The sequence below is a fragment of the Mustela erminea genome, chromosome 20, assembly GCF_009829155.1.
Source record: "Mustela erminea isolate mMusErm1 chromosome 20, mMusErm1.Pri, whole genome shotgun sequence".
Lineage (NCBI taxonomy): Eukaryota > Metazoa > Chordata > Mammalia > Carnivora > Mustelidae > Mustela > Mustela erminea.
In genome coordinates, this window is record NC_045633.1 from 33,488,246 (window position 1) to 33,515,922 (window position 27,677).

The 27,677-nt window shown below is 58.0% G+C and overlaps 1 protein-coding gene across 2 annotated transcripts in view; it reads right to left on the reverse strand.

Moving 5' to 3' along the window:
* The window catches only part of SRRM3 (serine/arginine repetitive matrix 3), a 34,630-nt gene extending 9,614 nt beyond the window's left edge, over positions 1-25,016 (reverse strand). For both annotated transcript variants that reach the window (XM_032328240.1, XM_032328241.1), the window contains exons 1-10: positions 24,784-25,016; positions 18,466-18,567; positions 10,033-10,161; positions 9,865-9,945; positions 9,405-9,434; positions 8,911-8,973; positions 8,752-8,787; positions 6,833-6,883; positions 6,177-6,281; positions 5,651-5,828 (exon numbers count right to left, since the gene is read on the reverse strand). In XM_032328240.1, coding sequence (XP_032184131.1) covers positions 5,651-5,828; positions 6,177-6,281; positions 6,833-6,883; positions 8,752-8,787; positions 8,911-8,973; positions 9,405-9,434; positions 9,865-9,945; positions 10,033-10,161; positions 18,466-18,567; positions 24,784-25,016 — 1,008 coding nt within the window. The remainder of the gene's footprint in view (positions 1-5,650; positions 5,829-6,176; positions 6,282-6,832; positions 6,884-8,751; positions 8,788-8,910; positions 8,974-9,404; positions 9,435-9,864; positions 9,946-10,032; positions 10,162-18,465; positions 18,568-24,783) is intronic.
* Positions 25,017-27,677: the final 2,661 nt, after the last annotated feature.

Consider the following 27,677-nt stretch of genomic DNA (forward strand, 5'->3'; position numbering starts at 1 on the left):
AAAGCCTCACAAGGGCTGGGATGTCAGACTTCTGTGGCTACTCCCAGATGGGACAGGAAATAGCTCAAAGAGCCGGGATGGGGAGGTCAGTCCCCTGAGGACCTACTCCTAACCTGCAACCTCAATGGGACTGCATGAGCACTGGGCTGGGAGCTGCAAGTCTCAGGACCTAGGCTCAGTTCTGCTCCAACACTTTGGGGGGAGACTTAGCCCCCACTGACTGTCCTTTCTGACTCCTCTGCACATAAGGCTTTAATTCAGAAGACAGAAAGATGCTGGGGTAGGGGGAGTTGAGGGAACCCCTGTCTGGGGTGGGTAGTGGTCCAGGCAGGGGGAGGGTGAGCTGAAGAGTCCCCTCCATTCCCCAAATTGCCCTACAGAAACTTTGCTAAGTAGGCCCTCTAAGTCCAGTGCCAACTCACTTGCCCCCTGACATTCAACTACCATTGCCCCCAAGAGATGGAGCCGGCAGGTTCAGCCCTGAGGCCAGCTGCTGCCCCAGAGTCTGTAGCTCCCACCTAAAGTTCCATCTGCCACCAGGACAGGACCCCTGGGAGCCCAGCAGGCCCTGGAGAAGGGGAGGGGCAGGCAGGGCTCTTTCCTCAGCCAGAACTTCTTCCAGGATCTGGAGGCCAAGAGGCCTGGCACAGGCCCCTCCACCACTGCTTACTGCCCAAATAGGCCCCAGGGGCTGGCAGGGGTGAGGGGCGGGGGGCTTAGCAGCTACTCCAGACAACAGAAATCAGATCGGCTCAACCGCAGCATACAGTTCAGGAAGGGAACACGGACTTGGAATGCTAACCACACAGAAATGCATTCGGACAACAAAATGAGAAAGAGAGGGGGCGGAGGGCGCTGGGGTGGGAGAGTAAGAAGAAGGAGCAGGGCAGGTGGACGGGAGGAGGGAGAGAATGAACCAGAGAAATTGTCGGGGAGGGGGGAAGGGCGGGGAGTCAAGAAAACCAAATGATAAACCAGGAAACACAGCTTTGTAGCTCATTTGGAGAAAATGCAAGTTTACAAATGAGTAGTCACTAAAATAAAGAAAGAAAAGGGAGAGGGGGAGAAAACCAACCAGAGCGAGATCGAGAGAGAAAGAGAGAGAAAACCACATTCAAACCAAGCAGAGTGGCAGGGCTTATCTGGAGATGGGAGCGAGCGGGCGCACAGCTGAGCCGGGATACCTACCTTCTCAGTGGTCAGGGACAGGAATGCAATAATAAAAAAGAAAAGAAGGTCTCCGCATTGGGAATGCAGAAGGGGGGTGGGGGGAGAGACAGTGACTCTAAGCTGCGCTCCCCCCTCGGGAACCAACACCTGTGTAGCCACTGTGGCTTCTGGTCTAGTCCCAGGGATGGGAGGGGGCTCCTGCCCAGCACTTCTGTTTGCCTTTTTTTTTTCCTTTTTTTTTTTTTTTAAAAAAACCCACAGGCTCCAATAAGCCAAGCTTTCCTTAACTCTTTAAACAACAGAAAACCTCCAGAAAGCATGCAGGAAGCAGCTGATGGAAGCAGAACCAGAGGGGGGCCAAGGAGAGGGGCTGGCAGCGTGGGGAGAGAGGCCCATGTTGGGGAGAGAGATGGAGAGAGAGAGAGAGACAGAGACAGAGAGACACAAAGGGGGTGGGGCAGAAGGAAACAGACAGACAGGCAGGGAATAGAGAGAGGTGGGCCCAGACGGGAAAAGGAGAGAAAAGCTGTTTCAACAAGGCAGAGTGGGTCGATGGGGCGAAGGTGTTGGTACATTTAAAAGGGAAGGCAACCACAGATTCGGTAGGAGGCCAGATCCTGCCTCAGGCCTACCACTTCCCCAGGGCTTCTGCATCATTTTAGGAAAACGCATCCCTCCTGCCTCCTGGCTTCATCCTGGAACAAAGGCCAAGATGCCCCTTCCTATCCTGACTGCCTCCGTCCATCTGTGGTCACGGCTCTTTCCAGGGGCAGGTAAGGGGGGAGGCCTGGGGTGGGACAGGTCAGGCAGTACCACCGGCACCTCTTCTTGGGGTCACCCTAGGCCGCCCGTGTTGTGATGACATTTGAGTCAAAGGTAGAGGCCAGAGAGAGCCTCTAAGGGCCTTGCTCAGGAACCTTCTCTGCCCCCTTCACTGAATAGTGACACTTCCAGTGCCAGGGACAGGTGAAGCCAAGGCAGGGGCCCTACTTCTAAGTCCTTAAACCCTGCACGCTTTTTCTGGGACTTGGGCTCAGCATCTCACTTCTTCGCCCCAAACTGTGTGACCTCAGGCAGCCCCCTTTCTTCTCTGCCTCACTATTTCTGTCCCCATGGGTGCCCAAACTGGGAGGGCACAGGGTTCCCTGACTGGCTGAAGCAGTTCTCCTATAGAGCTGGGCTCGCTGAATGCTGGGCCCACCTATAACCTGGTCTCCGTGTCGGCAGGGCCCAGTGCCAGGGAGCTGAGAGCTGGGCGTGTGCCATCGGCATCTGGAAGGGTTCCACCCTCCACAGCCAGCATCCACCTCCCGAATCCTCCTCTCCTTACTTAGGGTTCCCAGAGTGTGCTTTCCATTGACCACTCTCTCCACGTCTTGGCCGTGGCTGGTGGTCTTGAGGTAAGAGGGCTGGAGTCTCCTTTTGGGTCTACCTCTAAAAAGCTGTGTGACCTGAGCTGGCCACTTGACCTCTCTGGGCTCCAGGGAGCAGTCAATAGCAGAACCCAGAAATCCCTTTGGGGGTTGCTCCTTGGCCTGAGATAGAACAATACAGAGATATGCTGGGAGCCAGCACCCCACTGGCCTTGTTCTCTTGCCTGGGAGGGTCTGGCTTTGAAGCCTACACCTGAACTAAACTCTCTCGGGGGTGTACAGCTCCCTCATCTAGGATCTGAGGCCTGGCACAGAAGGTGCTCAGCAGCTTGGCCTTGTCATGCCCAGCCATCTTATACTAGATGGAAGCATGGGCTCACTGTTCTGGGATGCTTCCCGGGTGATGGGACAAGGCTCTCTTTCTCCCTGGGTCTCCCAGCTTCCCTCCAAGGTTCCTTCTAGACAGGGACACGGTGGAATGGTCTAGGCCCCTTCTGTTCATTCAAAAGCTGAGGCAGTTCCAGCCTGTGCCCTGGGGTTGGGAAGAGAGGATTGGCAGCTGCTGCAGATTTGCCAGGAGCTGTTGGCCTGGGAGTCCCTTTTTAAGTTATCTTCCCTTTTAAATTCTGGTTACAAAGGAAAAAAGAATAAGGATATAGAGATATGTATACGATTAATGTTCGCTTGAGACTCAAAACCCATCTGCATTAGGAGAGGCTCCCACAGTGACACGCACAAAAGCGAAATTCTAGAACAACATAGAAGATAGGAAAACAAAAACCAAACCAAACCAGAGAGATCGTTTGCATTTCTGTACATTACCAAAGGAAACGAAAAGAAAGAAAATACAAATAAAAACAAAATACCAGGAAAAGTTACACAAACTTCCCCACCCTCTTCCCTTGCCAACTAAACAAGAAATGGAATCACAGTATTACCACGGTTCAAATGGGAGGCTAAAAAAACAAGCAAAAACATAGACGGGGTTAAAAATGGTGAGCTTTTCTTTCTTTCCTTTTTTTTTTTTTTCGTTTGTTCTCTCTCTTTTTTTTTTTTTTTTTTAAGGTAGCATCCAAGAATACCCCCGCTCCCCCCAAATACTTGTCCCCAAAGACATTTTTGGTGAATGGCTAAGTCTATGACCCAACACCCCCGCCCCCATCTCACCTCCCCGGAGGTACAGGTGAGAGGCCTGGATGTCCTGAGGTCCCAGATCTCGCAGGGCCCAAGGGCAGGGAGAGGATTTGGGGAGCATGCTTCATGAAAGGGGTAACAAAGTGCTGCCTCCCAGGAAAGTCCCAGGGCAGTGCCCAAATGGAATCCCACTCTGGGAGGGAGTCAGGATTTGGGTGCTGTTGAGGTGGAGTCCTCCCCAAGGCTAGAGGCTAGGCGGTCTTCCTTGACTGCTCTCTCCTGGGGTCTGTGGAGACTGTTCTGTCTGTACAAACCCAGGGCCCGTGGTGGTCCATTGCTTAGGGAGGGATGGTACCAGAAGTGGAAGAGCCCACTATTGGCCCTGGCTGCCTTCTGTGCTTTTCCAGGAGGATGGCAAGCTCCCATGAGAAGGTGTTTGGGACTCTGGCTCTGTGCCCTTAGTGGTGGGGGCCTAGGTACACCCTCTCCTGGATTTTCCCAGATGGAGTCATTATCTCGGGCCTGTGGCACCAGTCCCTGTCCTGGTGTTCAGCTACCTCTGTGTGTCCTCTCCTACCGCCAAGGCAGATCCTGGGACAGGGATGTGATCTTCCCTATGTGATCCAGCCAGGTCCCTAGGAGCTCAGGAGCCTGGTACCCTGTCCAAGTGGGGGCAGTCTCAAAACAGGTAAAGTCCTTTAAATTTAACCTTGAGACCAAGAGCCTTTTGTCAGCTGCCTTTGGTTTTCCTCCCTAAGGCCTTGGGAGTAAGGGAGTTTGAGAAAAGAAAGGGAGTGAAGGAAACAGCCAAAAATCAAAATGAAACTGACCAACACGGACATGTTTGCTGCTGAGACCTGAGGTCTGGGGAGGGGCAGCCCCACCCTCCCTGCTGAGGCCTCTGGGGCAGTTTGGATCTGGTGGGGGGGAACCTGCAGGCCTGCTTACCCCAAGTCCCCCGTGCCCACCCCGAGCCACGCCGGCGCGGCCAGTACTGCAGCCCCTTCTCCCTAAGGGGGCTCTATCCCCAACTCCAGGAATTCCAGGATCCATAAACAGAACGGGATGTGGGCCTCCCTGGGGGCTCGGGAGAGCCCCACCCCCAACCCCAGCCCAGCCCAGCTGCCTGAGAAAGGCCGAGAAGCCTGTCTGTTCTACCAGCCCCTACCATCACCACACCTGCTTGTGGGTCTCAAGGACCCTGTGCCCCTCCGCAAGATGGGTAGGGACGGTTTTTGAGTGGTGTTGGTGCGGCGTCTCTGAGGGAGCAATGGGTACTCTGGCAGGCGCCTTAGGAAGGACGGGACATGGGGACATGGGAACCTGCAGGGTTGAGACATCTGTCTGCACGCGGGCAGTCCCTGGGAAAAGGACAGACTCTCCTTGCAACAGGGACTTTAGAAATGCAGCTCCGCGCCGGCTCAGGGACAGAGATTCTAGAAGGGGGAAGGGGGAGGGCTCTCAGGGAGGGGGAGTGAGGCTGTGAGGGGGTTGAGGGAGGGAGGGTGCTCAGAGAAGGGGAGAGGGCTTGGTGGGGAGAGGGAGACTCAGGGCCTCAGTGATGCCCAGGGGAGATCCTGTCTCTTGAATCCGGTTCCTGACTGCGACCCCTAACATCGTCCACGCCCCTCCCACCCCAATATGCCTGTCGGGGAGGGAGGCAGGAGACCCTGGGTTCTCCTCAGCTGTGTTCCCAGCCGGCAGAGAGCCCCAGTGGTCAAGCCCCCTCTGGCCTTGCGTTTGCCAAGCTCAAGGGTGGCCCAAGCCTGCAGGGGCCCCCTCCCCGGACACTCCGGCCGGGTGGGCGCAACCACCAAGCATTCCAGGCCGCCCCCGGGCCAGGAGGGGGACGCGGCGCCTTCCTCCCCGGTTACACGCTCACCGCGCCCGACCCGGCGGGGCCGCCCCCCCTTCCCCAGGCGCGACGCAGCCCGCACGGCGCGGGAACCCTCTGCAAAGCGAAGCGTACGTACATCTGGCGGGCTGTGCGCCGAGCCGGGGCGGCCCCCGTGCGCTCCGCTCCGCTGTCTGCTGCCGCCGTTCTGCTGGGGCGACCCCCATCCGCTGCCGCCAGACGGGGAGGGTGACCGGCTCCCGCTGGACCGCTGGCTGCCTGTCTTCCGCCCGTCATCTCGGTGCTTGGGGCTCAGCCTTGGGGAGGAGGGGAGACGGGGGGAGCCGGCGTGGGACGCCCCCTCTGCAAGTGGAACCGCTGCCCCTGCACGTAGGGCAGCCCCTCACCTGCTCTCTCCCTTGCATTTAGCGAACAAGGCCCGAGCCTGCACGCGGCCTTGATTTCCAGTTCAGGGTCTGGGGCATCTCTGGGCAGGCCTTGCCCGTTCACTGCCGGGTGAGGGGGCACCTGCTCACTCCTGGAGGACCCTCCCGCCCCGGCACTGCTGTTCTGTCCACCATCCTCTTCCCCAGTCCCCTCTCCAGCCCTCCCGAGTGTTCAGTCTGAACCACCTCTGGAACTCCTTCCAGGGGCCCAGGACCTACCTGCTGGGCGATCTGGAATCGCTGTAACGGGAGGAGAGGGAGGGGCTCTGGGAGCTGCCGCTGCTGTGGCGATTGGACCTCCGACCTGGGGACTCCCCGTGTGGCCTGGGAGAGAAACCAGCCAATACCTAAGTTCTGCCTGACCTCCCCAAGGGGGACCCCACCCCCTTTAGTCTCCTACAGAGATAGCCCCCCCTAGTCCAGATGGGTCATTGGTGGGAATTAGGAGAAGGCGCCTTTTTGTCTAGACAGCCCCGGTCCCCAAGACCTCACTGACCCCTCAGCCGGTGCTCTTGTGACTAGGGTGGAGGGATGTGGGGCATAACAAGGGCAGAGCTTGAAAGAACCCTGGACTGGGAGGCAGGAGGCCTGGGTTCCACTTCCCAGCCTGCCGCTGATTCGCAGGGGCTCTTAGCTTCCTCTCTGGGTCTGAAATTTTCCATCTGGGCAGCGGGGACCAAATGAACTACAAGGACCCAATTCTGTGATTCTAGAAGGGGGAAGGGGGAGGAGCTAGAGAACGGGGAAGGGGGAGGGGCTAGAGAGCGGGGAAGGGGGAGGGGCTAGAGAACGGGGAAGGGGGAGGAGCTAGAGGACGGGAAGGGGGAGGAGCTAGAGAACGGGGGAGGAGCTAGAGAACGGGGAAGGGTTCTCACCTCTTCCTCTCTTTGTTCTTCTCTTTTCTTTTGCTCTTGGGGCTTCGAGATCTGTAGGAAGCAGAGGCAAGGTGACTGCTCAGCCTGAGCCTAGCAGGGGGGCAGGAGGAGGACTGTGCCTGGGTCTGGATCTGAGATCTGTTCTTGTCCGGGACCTGAGTCCCCACCTCCAGCCCTGCTGGCCTGGACTTGCTCATCCCACCCCACTGCTTTGGTTCCTTTCACTCAGCCAGGCTTCCTTCCTTCCTTCCTTCTCCTGTAGACCTTGGCCTACAACCACTGCCTGTCTGGACCCCAACTGGGGCTCCTCCTGGGGGTGCCACGAGTGATAGGTCCACCACCCCAGAAAGAAGGCTGACTCGTCCTTTCCTTCTGGAATCTGTCTCAGGACAGGCCCCTCTATAAGTCATCCACACCTCGTTTGTGTCTCCTGGGCCGCAGGTCCCTTCAGATGGGGCTCCCTATGGCAGAGCCCAGACTTTCCTGCCTCTCTGGCCCCTCAGACTGGCTCAGCTCTGGGCCAGCTCCCCAGGGCTTTAGGAAAGAAGTAATCTCCCTTGGGCATGATCTCCCTGACATTTGGGTCCTCTGGATTCTCATCAAGGGTTGCCCCCAAAGCTTCCCATCCACTCAGTCCTGTCCCATACTGTCCCATCACATCCAGCTCTCCGGGAGGAGGCCCCGCAGTCCTTCTCCTTCTATCTTTGTTTTGACAAAAGGATTGGAAAGCTTCCTAGTAGGTGTCTGAGGTCTCACTCCGCCCCTGGTCCCTGTGGGCCCTCAACCTCACCCTCCTTGATACCACCAGATTCCAGCTGGATCCTTCTAGCCCTGAACAGATGCCTTCTTCTGACCGAATATCCAGGGGATGCTAAGAAACAACAGGATATGTTTTTCACAGGAGCTGGGCGGGAGGGGGCAGGCCCAGGAGGCCAAAGATGTCAGTTCCAGAACTCATGTTGCCTGCTTTGGGCCTCATTCTCCCCATCTGGAGCTGGTCTAGCCCTAGGTCACCTCTAGGTCCTTCGCAGGACCCATGGGAGCTGGCCAGACGCATGGTGACCACTAGGGGGCAGTAGCGGGGTGGTCCACAGTGGCTTCCAAGAAGAGGGGAGAAAAGGAAGGGAAGGAAGTGGGGAATGGGAAACTGGGGAAACTAGAAGGTCAGGATCAGATGTTTGTTTAGGCTCCTGCCCCACCTGGCAAGTGGCCATGGGCAAAGTCCCACTGCAAGAGTGAGACTGGGGTCTCTGACCCTCTGCAGGGCCACTGGGAGGGGCCCTGTCTCTCATGTGGGCCCTGGGGATGTGATGGCCCTACATCTTCCTTCCGTCCGTGCTGAGTTTTCTACCCCCCCCACCCAAGGGCTCTTAACTTTCATCCCCTCCCCCAGTCCATCCTGAAGGAGTCACTGTCCTGCTCAGAGCCCCATGCTGGCTCCCAGCCCTGTCTGTTAGGAGGCCACCTCCTTGGCCTGGCAGTCAGGCCTTTTGGGGGCTGGCACCTGTCTCCCAGACACCACGGCTAGCCACAGCCTGCCGACCGATCTCCTACCCACTGAGCTTTCCTTCTGTACGGGTGCCCTTCCCCTGCAAATTTGGGATCCTGATGCTTCTCCCTTCCTGACACCTCTATGGACACACCCCTTCGATAACGGACCTGCTGTGTTGTCTGGAAAATTCTTAGGACCCCCGAGTCAAGGCTGACTCACGGGACCAGCAAGTGTTGCAAACAGTTGGCCTCCACCCTCCTCCCCCTCCCCTTCCCCTGCTTGGCTCTGGGAAGCAGTCCCAGGAGGGGGGGAGGAGGGAGCAGGGGAAGACCCTCCCCACCCTCCTCCCATCATTGCACACCCTGGGTTTCGGTCCCTGCAGGGCGGCACTAGCCTCTGTCCACATCCGCAGCCGGGCATCGCTCACCTGTGTCGTCTCTTCCTCCGGGACCCGGAATCAGACCTGGAGGGCCACAGAAGAGTTCTCTTGAGCTTGTCTGGGGTGGCTCGGGGACACAAATCTGCACAGCCACAGCCCTGGGCACGCAGAGGGGAAAGGAGGCCCCGGGGGAGGGAAGGTACCTACCTGTCTCTGCGGTGCTTCTTCACACTTTTCTTCTTCTTGCGCAGGGGTGAGGAGCTGCCACAGCTGCGGACACAAGGAGGGGGAGGTGCTCTAGTGAAATGCTGCCTGGGAGGGGAGGGGCGGGGGTGGCTGGACGTGTGGAAAGTCAGAGCACCTGGGGCATCTAGCTGAAGCCAGCTGCCTGTTGTACAAAATGAACTGGGGCCCCGAGGGTCATCAGGGTCCGTAAGGGTGGGTGACAGAACTGCCTGTGTTGTCCCCTAGCCACGCTTCCGCCTCCTTGGCATCGTAAGTGAGGGCTGTTTCACACCCAAGTGTCAGAGGCTCCAGTGGTGGGATTTCTGGCCTCCGGGGGGAAAGCTGGCACGTGGGCAGTTTCCAGGGTCCAAGCCCTGCTGTGGCAGGCCTCCTGTCTCTGGGGGATGGCCTTGGAGTCTTGCCCACCCAGACATCCCCACCCCTGCCGCCAGCCCCTGCGGGCCTTTATCACTGACCTGCACTCGGAGTCCAGTCTCCTCTTTTTGCTGAGGGCCAGGGAGAGAAAAGGACAGACAGACAGTTGGGGCTCCAGACGTTTGCCAGGGTCTCATGAGGGGCAGGTGAGGAGGACATACAGAGGGGGAACCACAGATGTGACCCAGCTGACCCTTCCTCCCCAGACCACTCACACTTGGTGAGGGGCGGGAGTGCAGGACGGCTGGTGACCCAGGGGTCACTGTGTCCAGTGGGGGGGCGTTGGGTGAGTGCCAATGAGGGGACTCGGTGAGGGGAGGGGGCTAGGTGCAGGGGTGGAGCCCCGCCAGTGAGGGGCTTGTAAGGGGGTGGGATTCAGTAAAGGCAGAGGGGCTCTGCAAGGGTCGGGGCTCCCCAATGCAGCGTCGGGTCTCCTGCCCACAGAGGGGTGGGCGCCCCGGGGACCACCCCCCTCCCGCCCCCGCCCCGCGGCGCTCTCACCGGCTTCGCCGGTGGCCGCCTTTCTTTTTCTTCTTCTTCTTGGGAGGGGGCGACGCGGAGCTGCTGGACCAGTGCTTGGTTCTGGGGAAGAGGAGGAGGAGGGGTGAGGGAGGAGGGGCGGCCCCCGGCCCCACCCCCCCGCCGCCCGCTCCCGCGGGGGGCGCTGACCTGTACCCCCGGTGCCCGCGGTAGCAGGCGGCCGGGCAGTCGCAGTCCACGGGGCCGTCGTCCTCGTCCAAGGGCGCGTACTCCAGGCCCGGTTCCGCGCCCTCGAGCAGCCGCGGGGTCTCCGCCACGCTGCCGGCGACAGGGACGCTCACCACCCGCGTTTGGGGGCCGGGTCTTCCGCCTGCCACTTTACCCCCACGCAGCGCCCCGGGACCTGGTCCCCCACAAGGTCGGCGGGGTGCGTCGGCCCCTTGCCCCTAGCTCTGCCCACTCCCCCTCCGCAGCCCCCCTTGCCCTCGTGAGCTCCCAGAGAGCCCCTTCCCATCTTCTAACTCCCCCTCTCTGGTGTCAGCCTTTCCCTAACCCGGGCTCCCCGGCCAAGTCCCTTTCCTCCCCCACCCCCACCCACCCCTGCCCCGCCTCGCCTCTCCCTCCACCCACCCCCAACACCCTGTCCCCAGCCCCCGCTGCCGCTCTGAAATATTCACGGCCTGTCCTCGCCCTCGTCTGTCTCTGCGGCCTCTCGAGGCCGGGCTGCTCTTCTCCCGCAGCCTGGCCGTCATCCATCACTGTCCGGCGGCGGCAGCGCGGGCCCCAGGCCTTCGCCGCCTCCGAGGCTCCCCATCCATCTTGCGGAGCCCTCCCAGGGACCGCCGCGGCCCGTCCCCGCTGCCGGCTGGGGCGGGGGCAGCCCCCTCTGCCACAGATGTTTGCTCGCTGGGCCACCTGGCGCGGGGAAGCTCGCTTACTAAAGGCGGGGGGGGGGGGGGGGGCTCCCCACCAGATCATAAGCTCCGGAGCTGCCCAGGAGCCCTCCTTGCCGGCGGGGGGCCCAGAGTCCCTGTGTGACTTGGTACCTGTCCTGCCCCCTCTCGGAGCCTCTTCTCCAGGATGACTATGAGTTTGTTGTGGGCTGCTGGGATTCGCTGCGCTATCCAGTACTGTACAAGCTCATTTTTTTTAATTGAACAGGCCCAGAACAGGCCCTCTAAAGGCCCACCTCCAGGGCAAGGGCTCCAAGGGGGTGGGGGCCTCCCCACCTGCCATCCGTCCTTCCAGGGTGGTTCAGACAGTGCCCCTCCCGGATGGAGGCTCATCCCTGGTTCATCTCATCCCCTACCCTCACTCCTGTGTGCCCTTTGGCCAGGCTCACGCTTTCCCTGGCCAGAGGAGGGCAGGCCCGCAGGGGCAGAGCTTTAAGGCTATGACATGAGCTTTTCCATTCACAGACAGCTCTCTACCCAGGCATGACCATGCGCAGGAAAAGAATATCCCTGCTAAGGAGAGAGGATTAAGTGAGATTCTGTCTGGAAGGTCCGGCCCACGACAGTAGTCCCATGCATGGTCGCCACTGATAGAAGGAGGGACCTCTGGTAGACACTAAGTCACCTCCTCTTCCAGGGTGGGGACACAAGAAAGGAAGACAGAGCAAGGGAGGCAGACCACAGCGATGAGGTGGAAGAATTTCCAGGGACACACGTCCAGGAGAGCACCCATGAATCTGCTCTTTAAAGAACTGATTTTGTATTAAAAAAAAAAAAAAAAAGAAAAAGAAAAAAGAATTGGGCAGGGGTTGGGGTGGGGGCTGGGTGGCTCAGTTGGTTAAGCGTCTGACTCTGGATTTCAGCTCAGGTCATGACCTTGGGGTGGTGAGATGGAGCTCCAGGTCAGGCTCCGTGCTGGGCATGGAGACTGCTTGAGATTTTCTCTCTCTCCCTCTCCATCTGTCCCTTCTTCTGCTCTCTCTCTTTAAAAACAAATAACAAACAAACAAACACCTCCCCCCCAAAAGAAGGTAAGCCAAATATGACAGTTAGCTAGCCTTGGGGCCAATATCAAGAATGCCATTTGATTTCTTTTTTTAAAGATTTTATTTATTTATTTGAGAGAGAGAGAGAGAGATCACAAGTAGGCAGAGAGGCAGGCAGAGAGAGAGGAGGAAGCAGGCTCCCCGCAGAGCAGAGAGCCCGATGCGGAACTTGATCCCAGAACCCTGGGACCATGACCTGAGCTGAAGGCAGAGGTTTAACCCACTGAGCCCCCCAGGCACCCAAGAATGCCCTTTGACTCCTAAACACAAACCTGGTCTGGCAACCTGAGGGCACACAGGTAGGATGGGAGATTTTTCTGGGGTGGTGGAGGAGGGGGTCATGTCACCTTCCCTATCCCCACAGAGCCATATGTCCCCCCATCCCTCCATTCAGATCTCTCTGCTTTTGCCCACATTGCTCTCTCCGAAGCCAGCGGCTTCCTCCTTCCTGTTCCTAAAATCTCCAGCTCCTCGGCCTGTCCAGCCCCCCCCCCCCCCGCCATCCCCAGCCCTGTCACCCCCACACAGCCCTCAGCCACACAGATGCCTGACACATAAAACACAGTCTTTAGCAAAACTTAAGGGCACCCCAAACATCGTGTGGGTGAGCTGATGGCTGGAGGGAGCCTCCGTTTATCTCGACACAAACGTGATGAAGAGTATTTACAAAATAGAATAGCTCTGTTTGGTCACTGCCTTCCGCAGGGATCCTCAGCTGCCTGTGACATCCAAACTCCTCCTTCCCCGAGCTGTGCCCTCCTGCTCTGCTGCCCGCATCCCTACAGACATTTTTCTTTCTCTGGCCTGGGGATAGAGCTTCTGCCTGCTCCCTCCCTGGGATCCTCTCAAGAGGCCTTTCTCACTCTCTGGTCCTTTCTGAGAGGTTTACTCGGGGTCTTGTCTGCTGGGAGCCTTGAAAGACAAGCGTAGAGCATGCGTAGCGGGCTCAGGGAGAGAGGCACAAGGTCTCAGAACCTTCTGGTAAGACTTGCCCTGCATATTCCGGGGGTATAAATAAATGGGCCTAGGCCATGGCCTCTCTTGCTGACTTTGTGCAGCTGGTATCAGGACATCTGTTTTGTAGGCTCTCCCAAGGCTAGGACCCTGGGTTCTCCTAGTCCGCCCCTCCTGCACAATAATGTCACTAGCAATGATGTTCTCTAATGTTTCCATGACTCCCCATGGCCCACAAATCCCAATCCGAGCCACTACCTGGTTGAGAGAAATCGCCCTCCCCTCCCGCTTTACAGATGAATCAACTGAGGCCCAGAGAAGGAAAGGAACATCCCCTACAGTTTTGGAACCTTTAAGTAAAGAACATAAGTTCACTTAGGCAGTCGGCTCTGAGAAATCACGTGCAAACAGACAGACCTTGGCTTTCCCGGCTGGCCTCCGCTGCAGAAGTCCGCTCAGCCATGGCCTCTCTACTTTAGAGACACGGTCGTAGGCGTATGCACCGAATTTCAGACTAGTTCGGCACTTCCTGCTCTTAACCTCGTGTTTGTTAGCTTGCCAAAGCCTCACCATGTCTGTGGACTAGGCAGGGGAGGCCTTCCTCCCTCGTGGCAGAAGAGACCAAGCCCCACGGAGCGGGCCAGAGCCAGCCCCACAGTCAGGGGTCTCCTGCAGAAGGACCAAGCGTGGATGGGGGTTCCGCACCGCACAGGACACCTGTCGGACTGGCCGCCCTGGGCAAGGCCCCGCCTGGGTAAAGACTGCCCATCACATGCCCTTCTCATGTCAGCCATTTCTCTGATGGACTGGTTCCGTCTGCCATTAGCCAGGCGCAGAGTGGCCAGCTGACAGATGAATGAGTCCAGACAGAGGCGGGGAGGACTTCAAGCAAAGGGTCTGCCCTCTCTGCTCATTCTCCCAGCAGTCAGCGAGCCAGACCTGCCTGGGGCCTGGGCAGGGGGGCGGCGGGTGGACAGGGAGGGAGCTGCGGCAGGAACCAGGGATGAGTCAGGCCTGGGGCCTCTCCTCTGGCTCCTCACAGCACCCCGGGGCCTATGGCTATTACCACGATTACTAACTAACCTGTCACTAACAGGTTATAATACTAATGCAGGTGTTAGGGACTAGCCCAAGCACCTGACGTGTGTTTATCTCATTTAGTCATTTAATGCACAGAACAGGTCTGTGACATGGGTACCATCATTAATATTCCCATTTAATGGATAAAATAATGAGGTCCAGAGACGGGGCTCGATGCAGAAAATTAGACGCACAGGAAAAAAAAAAAAACAACAACAACAAACCCAAAACACTGGAATTTGCTCACTGTGTCAGGGAGTAGCTTATGAATATTGTTTTCCATAAACCCTCTCTCTCCCAAGCATTTTGTCCTGTTACGTAACTATGAAAGCAATTATTCTTAAAGGTTGTCTATCAGAGCGAGGGAGGGAAAAATAAAAACGGACCGATAGCCACTAGAAGAACTGACAGCACTAGAAGTAAGAAAGCATTGTGTGGATTCCAAGGTGGAGAAGGTTTTACTTTTATCCTGAGAATATTAGGAAAGTGGTTGTTAGATACAGGCCGGGAGCATGGGGTGAATGTGAACCGAGGGCAGAAGGGGCCAGTCGGAGCAAAGGCTTGGACGGGAGGGCGTGCCTGGGATCTGCCAGCAGGTCGGGCTGCTGCTGTGTGAGGCTGGGAGTGGGGCGCCAGGCTGGGCTGAGAGTGCGGACAGCCTCTAGTGCTGGGCCTCCCGAGTCCAGCCTTGGCTGTGTGGATGGGGACGGGGGAGCCACAGAGGGTTTCTGCAGCAAAACAGGCTCCCCAGGTAGACCAGTGTCCAAGGACAAAGGTGAGTTCTCCCTCATGGTCTCTGGGACTTCCTCTCTCTCACCTTGCTTCCCGATTAGCGTGCCAGCTGCCCCATGATCTCCCTGCCGGGTTCCCCTTCTGATTCTTCTTCCCAAGAAGAAAGCCCCCAGATACCAGTCTGACCACATCACACCTCTCAGAAACCTTCCACTGGCTCCCATCACCTATGGAATGGATGTCCCGTATCCAGTGTGGAGACTAGACCCTAGGGGGTCTGTCTCAAGAGACTGTCACTCAGACCAGCCCATTACCTTAAGGAAAAAAGATCCCTGGGGACAAAAAGCTTTAGGAGTGACTCGGCCCCTTTGAGACTCTTTTCTTGAGTTGGAGGTGCCATCATGGGTGAAAATCAGACGTCCCTCCTCACTTCCTCTCAGTGTGGTGACCCTTCTGCTGGCCCTGGCTTTGTCACCTCACTCTAAGAGGCCATGTGATTCCTCCAGGTCTCAAAAGGCTGGTGTATGAGGGGCTGGGGTCCCAGGGGCAGGAAGCAAGAGGCATGAGGACAGGGACGGCTGGGTGGTCCACTGTGTAAATAAAGAAGTTAGGGCGCCTGGGTGGCTCAGTGGGTTAAGGCCTCTGCCTTCGGCTCAGATCATGATCCCAGGGTCCTGGGATTGAGCCTCGTGTTGGGCTCTGTGCTGAGCAGAGAGCCTGCTTCCCTTCCTCTCTCTCTGCCTGCCTCTTTACCTACTTGTGATCTCTGTCTGTCAAATAAATAAATAAAATCTTTAAAAAAAAAATAAAGAAGTGAAGGCCCAGAGAAGTCAAGGACCTGCCCACGTCACCCAGCTGGGGTGTGGCGGAGCTGGGATCCAGGGCCCCGGGGGTTCACACTGAGCTTAGAGGTTACACAGGGGAGGTGTCTGGTGCCAGAGCCCACAGTCTCCTTCCAGTACCCCAGACTCTGAGGTAGGAAGTGAGGCCTGCCCAGAGGCCAGCTCGGCAGGAAGGCAAGGACCAATCTGTCACCAGCTCCCTATCACCTCTCTGCCTTGGGCCTTGGGTTCAGCACGGCAAACAGCTAGCGCCCCCCGCCCCCTCCAGCCTTCAAGGATTCCAGTCAGCCATCAGACTCCTTGGCTTGCTGTAGTCACCAGAGTGCTATTTTCACACTGTTGGGGCTGTCTGAGCTAGGAGAAGCCTCTGGCCCCGTCTCTTTACTCATGTAGAGGAGGAAACAGACTTCAGGGGGAATCAGGCAGGCTGCACTGTTCTAGGCCCCAAGGAGATAGCAGTAAACAAACCTATAAAGATCTCATCTTCAATATATTCGAACACAGGAGTGGGTCCCAGGACCCAGCCAAGGCTACGTTCTCCTCTGTCTCCAGAACAGGAGTCCTCCCTGACCCCCGAGTCTTCCGGACACTGCCCCTTCCAAGGGACCCTTCCCGACTGACCACCCTAGCCCGCCTCTCTCTTCCCCCACTGAGCACACACAGGCCTGAGGGCTAAGGGGTACCAGGGGCCACGCTGTTGTCTCTTCTGGTCAGGAGTTACTGCTAATTCCTGGTTTCAGGCGGCAGAGGGTGGGGGTGGCCTCACCTGCCCCCCTCTTCCTCCCTACTCCTAGCCCCAGCGCAGGGGGAGGCTCGCAGCACAGACCCTCCAGCACATTTCTGCTGATGACGGACACTCTGGCAGATTTCCCAGCCCATCCCCTGTTCTTAAATGCATCAATCCTTCATCTAAAGGAAGACGAGATCAAGACGACTGGAGAGTCACCCGCTCATAGGAGGCAGTCCTATCTGGCACAGAGGTGAGGTCCACCCCCAGGGAGTGGAGGGAAGGGTCCAACATCTGGGATGGGGGCAGCAGCAGGAGACACAGAGAGAGCCCCCCGGGGGAGGAATGGGACACAGAGATGCATCCTGGAAGCCAAGGGAAAAGGAAGCTTCCAGAAGGGGAAGCCCAGAGGTGGCACCTGCCAGAGAGAGGCCAGGTCTGCAGAGAGAGGCACAGGCCAGGAGGAGTAGGGCTCTGGTGGCCGCGGGGTAAGCGGGTCATAATGATAGTGTGGAAACCCACCATGGCTCCGTGGCCTAAGGAAGTGGAAGCAATGTGTGCCACATGCTCTACGGAAATCCAGCTGAGAAAGGAGAAAACAAGGTAGGGTGGTGGTGGAGGAGGAAGCGGAGTTGAGGAAGGCTGGGAATTTCATTAAAAGGAAGGAGCCCAGGGGCGCCTGGGTGGCTCAGTGGGTTAAAGCCTCTGCCTTTGGCTCAGGTCATGATCCCGGGGTCCTGGGATGGAGCCCCGCATGGAGCCCCGCATCGGGCTCTCTGCTCAGCGGGGAGGAGCCCAGAAGAGGGGAGAATGGCAGGCTTGTTGCTGGAAGGGCCGGGGAAAGTAGCAGGAGAGTCCACCCTCACACTGTGTGGAAAAGCATGACCTTCCAGAAAAGCTCTCGGCTGATTTGAGGGGGGCAGAGGTCAGAAAGCCAGGACCTCTTGGTTTGGAGGAGGATCTGGTTGTCGGGAGCTCTGGGGAGGGGAGGGAGGCCTGGCCCTGCTCCTGGGGTGGGGGGCTGGGGGGGCATCACCGAAGGGAGGGCACAGGAGTGGCCGAGGGTGCTGTGAGTTTGGGGTGCCCCGAGAGAGGGACCTCATCGCCTCTGAGGCTGGCTCCCTCAGATCACCCACGAGCCCTCCACAAGCCTGCGGCTGCTCTGGCCATGTTTGCTCCTACCCATCCCCCGAGCCGGAGAGGTGAGGTTTAGGTGAGGTAAGGTGACACTCCCCCCCCGCCCCCCACCCCCAGAGCCCTCAGCTGTCAGAAGGAAGAAGAAAGGGCTTCCCCGCTGCCCACCCAGGTCCGTCTACACTCACAATGCCGTCCGTCCTTACGAAAACAGCAACAGGAAAATCTCTCAGAAGGTGCTGCTGTCCTTTTCATTGGTGTGACATAAGGTGACAGGGATTTAGGGCCTCAGCAAGATGCCTGCTCCCCAAGTTAGTCCCACCGCGGAGGAAATGCCAGGAGTGTTTACCTCGCCTGAGTCCCGGTGGGGGCTCCCAGGCTTAGCAAGGGTAAGGTCCGCTGGGTGGATTCCATGATGCTCTCTCTGTGCCCACTGCCTGCCGGATATGGGGCTCGGGCAGCCATTCCCTGACCCCCGCCCCCGGGCCTGGACAGGCCGCCTCAATCCTCCTACAGCAGCCTGCTGCATTCTCGTCCGGCTTCAGGTGGTTCCCAGTTCTCTGACACGAGACAAACCTGCTTCGCCATCACTTCCCTGTTTGATGCCCAGGGGCACGCCGTACACTCCTCCTGGCCCTTGACAGGTGCCAGAGGAACCCCAGCAGAGACCTTGCTCTTGTTACCCACGAGACTTTGGCCATGCGAGCAATGGCATTTGGTGGGTTGGTTCCTACTTTCCAGAAGCCATGTTTCCTCTGGGGCCCATTTTACAGGTGGTAATAGTTGGGGAAGACGGACTGGCCTGGGACCACACTGTCAACCAGCGGCACCCCCCCGGGGTCAGAATATTTCTAGGTTTCCCTGATTTATAGCGCAGGATCCGCAAGTTGGGCTCTGGGCTGCTTCTCTCACTGCTGAGCCATAGATAGAACCCAGAGCATCAGCGGAGCTCTGGGGGATGCCGGGGTCCCAGTGGTCCTTGATTTATGTCCGGGCCAGACGGGAGCTTCCGGTAGGTGGGTTGCACGCCCTCTCCTCCACCTTGCATTCCCGCCCGGGCCCCCAGAGGGAGCTTGGAAAGGCCCTTCTGGCACCCCACTGCTGCCTGAACTCACATTCTCCCTTGCCCCGCTCCCAGGCAGGGGAGCACTCACATGTGGCCCCCAGGTCGGTCCTCCCTGGTGAGCATTCCCTCCTTCTCCATTAGCATCTGCCGGAAAGTCCTGACCTTCTGCCGGGTCTCCTCCTCTGAGTACCTGTAGGGGCACAGGGACAGTGAGGGCTGCTTTCTTGGCTTTCCTTCCCCCCCTGCTTGCCCCCGCCCCCCCCATCACCGGTGTACCTTCCAGCTTGCAAGGACCTTTCCGAGGTCCCAGCACCAAGCAAGGGTTTCGGCGCTGGGGACACTCAAGCCCTACGCATCTGGCACCACACCAGACAACCCACCAGCCAAACAAACAAGCAACAACTAGCCGAACAACCAAATGAACTAAAGGAGCCGTTGTTCCTAGAGGTGGGGAGACGGTTCAGCGGAGGCCATGCCCTTCCTCCCTGGCGTCCTGCACTCCCACGGCAGCCCGCACTCCCGCAGCCAGACTACAGGCGCTCTCTGGAGACATATTAAGGGAGAAATGAAGATCCAGGCCTTGTCTGCTTTCCTGGCCTCGAGGACATCTGATCCTCACAATGGCCTTGAGAAGGCCTCAAGATCATCCCGACCTCTGCATGAGCACGGCTGCCTAGTGGCTTGTCCCAGATCCCAGTGCTAGACCCACGGCTTCCTCGTCTGGCGCGGGAGGTGGGGGAAGTCTGGTCTGGAATGAATGCCCTGACTTCTCTGTTCCCTTTCCCTTACCCACCTAAGCCCGGGCTCAGGCTAGGGACCAAAGTCCAGAAGGACCATCCCTGCTTCCATGCCCCGGGGTCCATCACGACCCTCTCTCCCTGCACCCCTTGTGACAGCCTCTGGAGGGCTTCTCAGCTCCTCTGGAATGTCCCCTTCCAGCCCGTGTCCGCACTGCCCGGGGGCAGGCTTGTGGGGGAAATCTTTGCTCACCCAGCCCCTTGCCCTGTGCCTGGCACATAGCAGGCGTCTGTTCCTGAATGAATCTCAGGGTCTTTAACCCCTCCCCCCGCTTCCTGAGTTACAGGTCATTATCCCAGATGGAAAATACGGTGGCAAAATACAAACGGGGTCCCTTCCTGTCTCCGTTCACCATCCTCTCTGTCCACACAGCAGGCCCAGGCCTCCGCGTGGAGCTTCGCCATGAAAACGGCCGGTTGCTGTCCTTCAGGGACCCCACGGCTGCCCCTCCTCAACTCCTCCCACCTTCCCTCCCCTTCTCCCACCCGCATTTGGGATTGGCCCAGCCCTTTTGGGAGAGCAATTTGGCAAGTCCTTGCAAAAGCCTTAAAAAAGGAGCGCATCTTTTGACTCATAAAATTAACTTGCAGGTTTACCCCGTGGAAATAGTCATGGCCCAAGCACAAAGGCGTGACTCATGGGATGTTTACAGCAGGACGGACACCCCCACCGCCAGGTTAGGTGCCCACGTTTGCGTTTCCATAGCAACCTGTACCTCCAGGGGCCGGCAGGTGGCTCACAAGCTAGTCTACCTGTGACTGACTCCTCTGTATCCTGCGCAGGCCTGGGAGATCCCTGAGGGCAGGGGCCTTGTCTGTCTGGATTGCCGTCGTGTCCTCAGCATCAGACACCTTGTCTGCCAAACGTGGGGTCCACATTTTTTTTTTAGACAGACGAGTGGCTGGTGATGGAGACGCATCGAACCGTTTGCAGGTTGGATGTTCGTTTTGGACATCCAACAGGGATGGTGGCTGCGTGGCTGGAAGGGAGGGATCTGGAGGCCGGGAGGCTGGCCCTGGGCTACTGCAGGGGTCTGTGCAATCGGAGCGAGAGAGTGGCCATGAGGACGCAGGGGAGAAGCGGACAACAATCTATCAAGGACGCAGGATGACTGGGGTCTGGGGACCGGCTGGGGATGTCAGGGCCTGCATGAGAAGCATAAGCTGCTTCTTAGCCACATATCCCCTGACCCCAGCTGAGGTCTGTCTCTCTGCAGGTTCAAGCACCTGTGAGGTGGCCCACCATCGGGAGGATTAAGTCCTGCCTGCCCAGGGCAGGGGCCCCTCTCTTCCAAGCCTGGATCTTAGCTCATCCACGTGCACCCCAGTCCCTATTAGCCTCAGACCTGCATTTGGTTGGAGGTGCCTTGGCCTTGCTCATTGGGCTGTGCTCAGCTGGGCTGTCCTGGTGCCCAGGAAGAAGGGGTGGTGGCGCGTTCTGAGCAGTGGAGGCACGGAGGAGCTCCTCCCCCCTGCCTCGGGAGACCAGCTTGTCATTGGCACTGGCATAGAGACAAATAGTAGCGGCCCTTGGGTACTGCCCAGCCCCTGACTCACAGGGCTCTGGGAGGGAGAGACAGGCTGGCTGGGCCGTAAGGCACGGGGCCCTGGGCCCGGAGGGGTTGGGGAGGAGATGGTCTAAGAACAAGGCTGGGCCAGATCCTCAGTTGAATGGGAGGAGCTTCAGGCCAGGGTCAATTTCCCCAGACTCCTGGGATCTGTGGAGGCTGGGCGGTAGGAGTAGAAGTCAGGGTTTCATTGATACGCGGAGCAGAACACATGCAGGGACTGAGGGCTGAGCTCACAGCTGGTAGGTCCAAGGCAAGCTCACAGACTCCAGCATGTGTCATTGGGAGGCCAGAAGGGCTGGGAGGAGGCATGAGGAGGACCGCTCTATGTCTCGGGACATCTTGCTGGGAGAAGCTGGGGACCCGGGGCTGGGCAAGGAGGTCTCAGGTACAGCCACTACCTCCAAGTCTCCTGCTCCTTCAAGCCTCTTGAGGTCAACCCTCAGCTGGGGCCATGTTGGACAGCGATTAAGGGAAGAGGCCAAGAGCCAGGCTGTCCTATTTTTGAGTCCTGGCAACCCCCACTTCCTAGCTCTGTGACCTTGGACGAGTCCATACACCTCTCTTAGCCTCAGCCTCTACATCTGTGAAATGGGATAGTAGCTTGTCTTTCATGGCTGTCATAAGGACTGCGGGAAATGATGCTTACAAAGCACTTTGTGCAGTGGGGGGGGACATAGTAGCTGCTCAATAAATAGTAACGACCAAGGACTATTTGTCTCAGAGCAGGAGGGACAGAGGGTCTCATGGTCCGAGGCCCCCTGCCTTTTTCCATGCCACACCCCTGCCAGGTCAGCATCATCCCAGGTTGGGAATCACCTGGGCCTCTTCTCCATGTTCTCCTCGAGGCAAGGGCCGAGATAGGAAGCTGGTGCCCAAACTGTCCGCTCCTTGTGGGGGCAGCGGCTCCTGCCAACTTAAGGCCATGCAGGGGTCTAGCGGCTATGCCAAAGTCTCAGACTAAAAGTCAAAGGCTTGGCCAGGGAACGAACTGGGGACAGGGAGGACGGCGACACCCGTCTCAGTGTCCCCACCCCCTTGCTCCAGCCCTCAGGCTCTCTTGTCTCCCCTCCACTCTAGGGACCACAAGGGAGGGACAGGCCAAATTCGTTGTTGCTCCCTGGACCACCCTCTGAGGTTGGAGTGTGGTTAAGGAGACACTGCATTTTCAAGGAGGTCCCCAGAGTACAAAATGTGTCATTCTGCCTGTCTCTGCCCAGACCTGGACGTTCCTGCAGCGTCACTTTCTCGGCCACATACTCGGTTCTTCCCCGCAGCTCTGAGGCGGTGGGTGGCCTTCCTCTTCCCATTTGACAGATGAGGAAACAGAATAGGGAGAAGGGAAGCTTCCAGGCTCCAAGGCCCAGGGGCAGAGCCACGCTCTGTGCACCCCGGGAGTCCTCAAAGGAAGGGGCATAGGTGGGTGTGTGTGGCGGGGAGTTGGGGCTGGGGTGGGTGGGAGCAGCACACCACACAGGCCTGGGGCTCCAGCCCTAGCCTTCCGGGGAGTACAGGCTGCCCTCGGAGGCCGCCAGGAAGGCGACTCCCAGACGGCATCAATCACCAGTGAATTAGCCGGCCATCCATCAGTATTAGGGAAGGGATTGCTTTTTAATGGGGCCGAAGAATGTGTGTTCCTGTGACTAGTGGGAATATTTGTCAAATGCCTGAGAACCTGGTAAATAAGCTCGCATGCAGTGTTTGTGGAAATGGATATTAATGACCGGATGTCATGACAAGCGAGGGTGCCCAGGGCTGGTGGAACACCTTCCCAGGACTGGCCAGAGGTGGGGGAGCCCCAAACATCTCTAACTCACAGGACTCTCGGAACGGCTCCCTATTTCCTAGGCCAGGAGCTGCGGCTTGCTCATGCCTGGACTGTGGGCTTCCAGAGCAGTTGTGCTGCTAAGGATTGGGAGTGGTGGGGCTGGTGACTTGAGAGCTAGCTTTCCACGGGACTCCTGTCTAAGGACCACCTGGAGTGAGGGCTTGGGTGGGAGAAAGGGCCCTGACTGGAGACCTAGTGGGTGCCTCCCAGAGAGCCATGGGTCCTCAATGCTAGGGGACCAGCGTCAAAGACATGGCCAATGCCATCCCCTTCTGCCTGAGGCTGTCCGAATCTGAGAATGACCCTCTTGTATGCAGAGAGGGGCTGGGGGCTCCTGGAGGAGAAGGAGATTGGGGGGGGCTTGACTAGGGGAGGGGTGCCATGAGAGCGGGACTTCGGAGTTCCCTGAGAGGATGGGGCTTTGCAAGCGGGAGGGAGGGGGCTTAGGAAGGTGGTGGGGCTCCAGGAGGACAAGGGGGGCAGTTTCCGAGAATATAGTATAGAAGGCTGGCCCTCTTCTGGCCCAGGCAGCCCTCCTGTTCCCTGACCGTGCCCACCTGTTCACAACCCCTTCAAGGCCTGAGTCTCCCAACTTAGCAGGATTTGTAGGTTGAATTAAGGTCCTCAGCTTCTCCTCTTCCCACCCCCTACTTGACCCTATCCCTAATGGATCTCATTTCTTCTGTCCATATCCACAGCTCATTCAAACCTGGTTTCATTGCCAGCTGGGAGTCTCCTTGCCTTCCGCCTTCAGCTGCCTTCCATCCTTTTATCGCTGTCTGCGGGGACCCTCCCCAACCCCACCTGGTCCCCAGCTGGAGAAGAAAACCAAGTCTACATGCCCCAGGGGCCCTGCTTGGCCGATGTCCCCTGAGGACCCTGGATCCAGGCCCAGCCTTGGCTCTGCCTGCAGCCAATGACTGTCTCTGAACCTCAGTGTCATGCTGGGCTCTCTGGTGATGGTGAGCCATATCTTGGCTGCCTCTTGGAGAGCAGGAGGCCTGGATGCACAAAGAAGTGGTTTGGAAGCACTTTGGGGACACAGGCGTCTGCCCCCATGTGGCTTCGGGGCCCCAATGCACTGGGCATTTCTGATTTCTCAGTTCACGGACAGTTCAAATCTGATGGGTGAGCCCTGCTCCCCGCTTTGACTCCGTTGGCAGCCAGTTCACTAGTTTCAAAATACTCAGGGCGGATGCAAAATGGAGCGTTGGGACCACCGGCTTTCTTGGAGTTGCACAAAAGGGAACAGCTTAGCTCTGTTTCTTTGCCTCCAGCTCCACGTACTAGGCCTGTCCTGTCTCCACTGGACTTTTGAGGCCAGTCCCTAAAAAGAATCTTACTGACTGATCAATGCACAAGCTCTGACGAACTCCTACTCATCCTTCAAGGTCCATTCAAATTTCTTTTCTCAGAGTCTCTCCTCTGAGCTCCTGAAGCACTTGACCCTCTCCTGTCCTGTCCCAGAACCATGATTCTAATCTGTTTTATGGTGGAGCTGGTTGTAAACATGTTTGTTTCTCTTCTGAGATGGGGAGGGAGTGTGGGGGTGGGTGAGGGATGGTCTTTGAGGAAGTGACTCCAGTCTGGCTCTGGGGCCCAACATTACCCAGCACAGTGACCGGCACCCTTGCGTGTCCCTGTGACTGGTTCTGAACTGCACAGGTAAAACGGAAGCTTCCAGATGTGGCTGCTGGCTGGGACTCCTCTGCTGAAACCACAGACAGCCTCCACGGGACCCCTACCCCCACCCCCAGTCAGGGCCCACTGTGCTCTTGTGCCTGGCTGCGGCACCTGCTTGCCAGAGTCCGGGAAGCTCGATAGAGCCATTTTAAGTATAAATTTTTTAAAAAAAATTATTTTTATTAATATATGCTCTCTCTGATGGAGCCGTTTTAGAGAAGCGCAAACTGAGACCTAGACTTGTCATGGATGTTTCATTATTTCTCTCCGCACTCCCCCTCCCCATCCCTCCCGGGGACTGAATGTTTCTGGAAGACATGGACTGGGTCTCCCTGGGGTCAGTGAATCTGAGCGTAGCTCAGAGCTCGCCCTAGAGCAGGCGTTCAAGACAGCTTATTGGCTGAATGAACTAATTAATGTAGTTCCTCTGGCTTGGCAAGGGCCCCACCCCGACCCGGCCTGACTGCAGGGTTTCGAGCCCCGCCCGCCCCGCCCCGCCCCGCCCCCGGCCCCGCCCCCAGCCCGCTCACCCCTGCTCCTCCATCATCTCCTGCAGCTCCATGCACTTGAGCTCCACGCGCCGCTTGCGCTCGTGGTCTAGGATCTCGCGGTGCGCGCGCTTCACCAGGCCCGGCTCGGCGGCGCGCAGCTCCTCCTCCGTCCGCGGCCAGGCCCCCGAGGAGGCGCCGGGCTGCGGGAAGCCGTTCGCAGCGTCCGGTGGGGAGGGCATGCTGGCCGCCCCGTTGTTGACTGTGGAGGACATCGCGGCTGGCCTCAGCCCTGCGAGACAGACACCAGGCGGTGGTCACTTCTCGGCCACCTGCTAAGCTCCTGTGCGCGCGGGTTAATCCTGGAGATTTAAAGGCCCACTCATGGCTCTAATCCGCTTCCCCTCATGCTGCGGAAGGCCGGGGGCGGATGTCAGGTTAGCACCTTTGGGTCACACTTCAGGGCATTGGCGGAGGGGGGTGGATATTGGACACCAGGCTTTCCCATCTGCAAAGTGGGTGGATGCTGGACCAGAAGGCCTCCAAGGGCCGCGAGCTTAGGATAGTCCTCTCCAGGGACCTAGTAACCACCCAGGCAATGCATTCTTCCTTGTATCAGTTCCTGGGTCCCTGCTTGCACACCTGCTTGTAACTTGCCCCAGACAACTACATCGGTCTCTGGGAAAATTTATTGTCTTTTTTTTTTTTTTTTTGAGTTTATTTATTTAAGTAATCTATACCCAAGGTGGGGCTCAAACTCACAACCCTGAGATCAAGAGTTTCGTCCTCTTCCAGCTGAGCCAGCCAGGTGCCCCAGGTGAAATCTGTTAGTTTTGTCTTTCCTTCAGTCTCAGTTAAACCTCCTAACACCCTGGGGTCACAGGCTGCATGGGCTCCCAGGGCAGCCCTGCAGGAGACAGGGAGACTCAGTCCCACCACCCATGCCGTTTTCAGTCGATCTGGCCAACCTCTCCAAAGCCAGCCTTCCAGGTGTGGGCCAGGTCCAGAGGGAAGCCTGCAGGTCTGTCCCCTCCTTTGTTCTGGAAACACTGCTCCTGCACATATGACCAAAATGGCACTGACATGACCTTCTATGACAGCCGCATCTTCCTGCAGGCTCAGACTGATCTGGGAGGCAGCCCGGCCCGGAAGGTAGGCGGCCCTGGCTTCACACTAGGGCTCAGAGTAGCGTATGCACATGCACCCGTGCAAGCACACTCATGTGCACCAACAGGACCTATCTGGACAGAGGGGGGCACCTCCAGCTATTTCCACTTCCTTTCTCCTAGGCTCCAGCTAGTTGCTAAGCAACAGGGAGGCCTCCCTCCCCGGGAGTGGGATGGGAGAGAGGCAAGAGTGGAGGGAGGTGGGAAGAAGGGATTGGGCAAGTCTGGACATCCCGGATGGGGCCTTTCCTGCAACACACGCTCACCAAGCCCCACACAGAGCTCTGGGAGCCCTGTTCTCCACCTGCCTTGACCGTGGTGCTTGGCCGTGGGTGACCCTCCTGGCTGTTGGTCTCCTGCCCCAGGGACATGCGTGGAGCTTGGAGACCCCTCTTGTCCTGGCCCACCACCTGTCACCCAGTTTGGTTCCCTAGCCCCTCTTCTCGACATTGCTTCCATGCCTGTCACCAGCAAAATCCAAGCCCCTCACTCTGCTCCTCTGCCTCCCATATCCTGGCTCCCCCTACCCACCGCCCTCCACCCTGCGTCCACCTTCACCATCAGTAACCTGAGAGTCAGTCCAGGAGCACACCGGACTGTGTCATGCCCTAATAGCCTCTAGTGGCTTCCCATCGCTTAAAGTCAGACACAGCCTGCCTTCTGGTCTCGCTGTAACCACACTCCCACTGCCACAGATTCTCCATCTCTCTGGTGTCCAGGCTTCTCTACTTGGTGCTCCCGCCCCCTGGGACATCTTTTTGACTCCTTTGTGTCCTCGGAGTCACTGCTCATAGGCATCACCACCTTCTCGGAGGCGTCCCTTACCCCTCTAGCTGGGGATACCAGGCCAGAGCTCCTGCCACTCACTGTTGGCCCCGAGGGCTCACAGGTCTGCCCCCCCCCCCCCGCCCCTGAGAGGGCTGCCTAGCTTTAACTCCTAGTGCCAGTGACCTGCCTGAGTGAGCCTGAGTGAGCCGGGGGAGCTCGATGCCCTTGTGTGGAACCAATAGAAGACAGTTACAGTGGGAGGCAGGATTGAGGAATACTGGGCAGAGTCCTCAACAGGGTCCAAGACCTCTTCACATTTTGCCTTATACTATCTGGCAACCTCCTCTCTCGCTCCGCCTCATGGTGCAACTAACATCCAGCCCCTCAGCCTTGGTCATCGGTCCCCAGACCTTGGTCATCGGTCTCCAGACATGTGCTCTCACGCCTCTAGGCCCTTGCCCATAGAGTTCCACTGTGCAGGAATTCCATTTCCTCTCTTTTCCACTGGGGAGCGTCTGCTCATCGTTCAGGGTCCAGCCCAAATGTCACCTCCTCCGGGAAGCTGTCCAGGCTTCTCAGGAAGAATGAGCCATTATCTATTCCTTCTATTCGGGCTCCAGATTTTGTCCTCACCTCTTTAGATACTGAAGTTCAACTTGTTTGCATCTGATCCCATCTCCTGAACCATGAGCCCTTTGAGGGGAGGGATCCCCTCATTCTGGCTCCCCAGAGCCTACCCAGCCCCTGGCCATGGAAGAGGCCCCCGGAGGGTATAGGGAGAAAGTGCTTAGGCTCCAGGGGAGCCCAAGGAGCCAGGCTCTGAGCCATGCTGCTGAGCATGCTTCCCCTCTGACATGGAGGAGGCTCCCCAGCCTAGAAGTTGGCCTGAGCTCCTTGAGGGCAGGGGAGAGGGGAAGCTGGTGGCAGCAGTTCTGAGCACACTCAGATCTCCAGACCGCCCCCGCCCCTGTCCCCAGCAGTTCTGTCTCCAGCTCTAGGAGA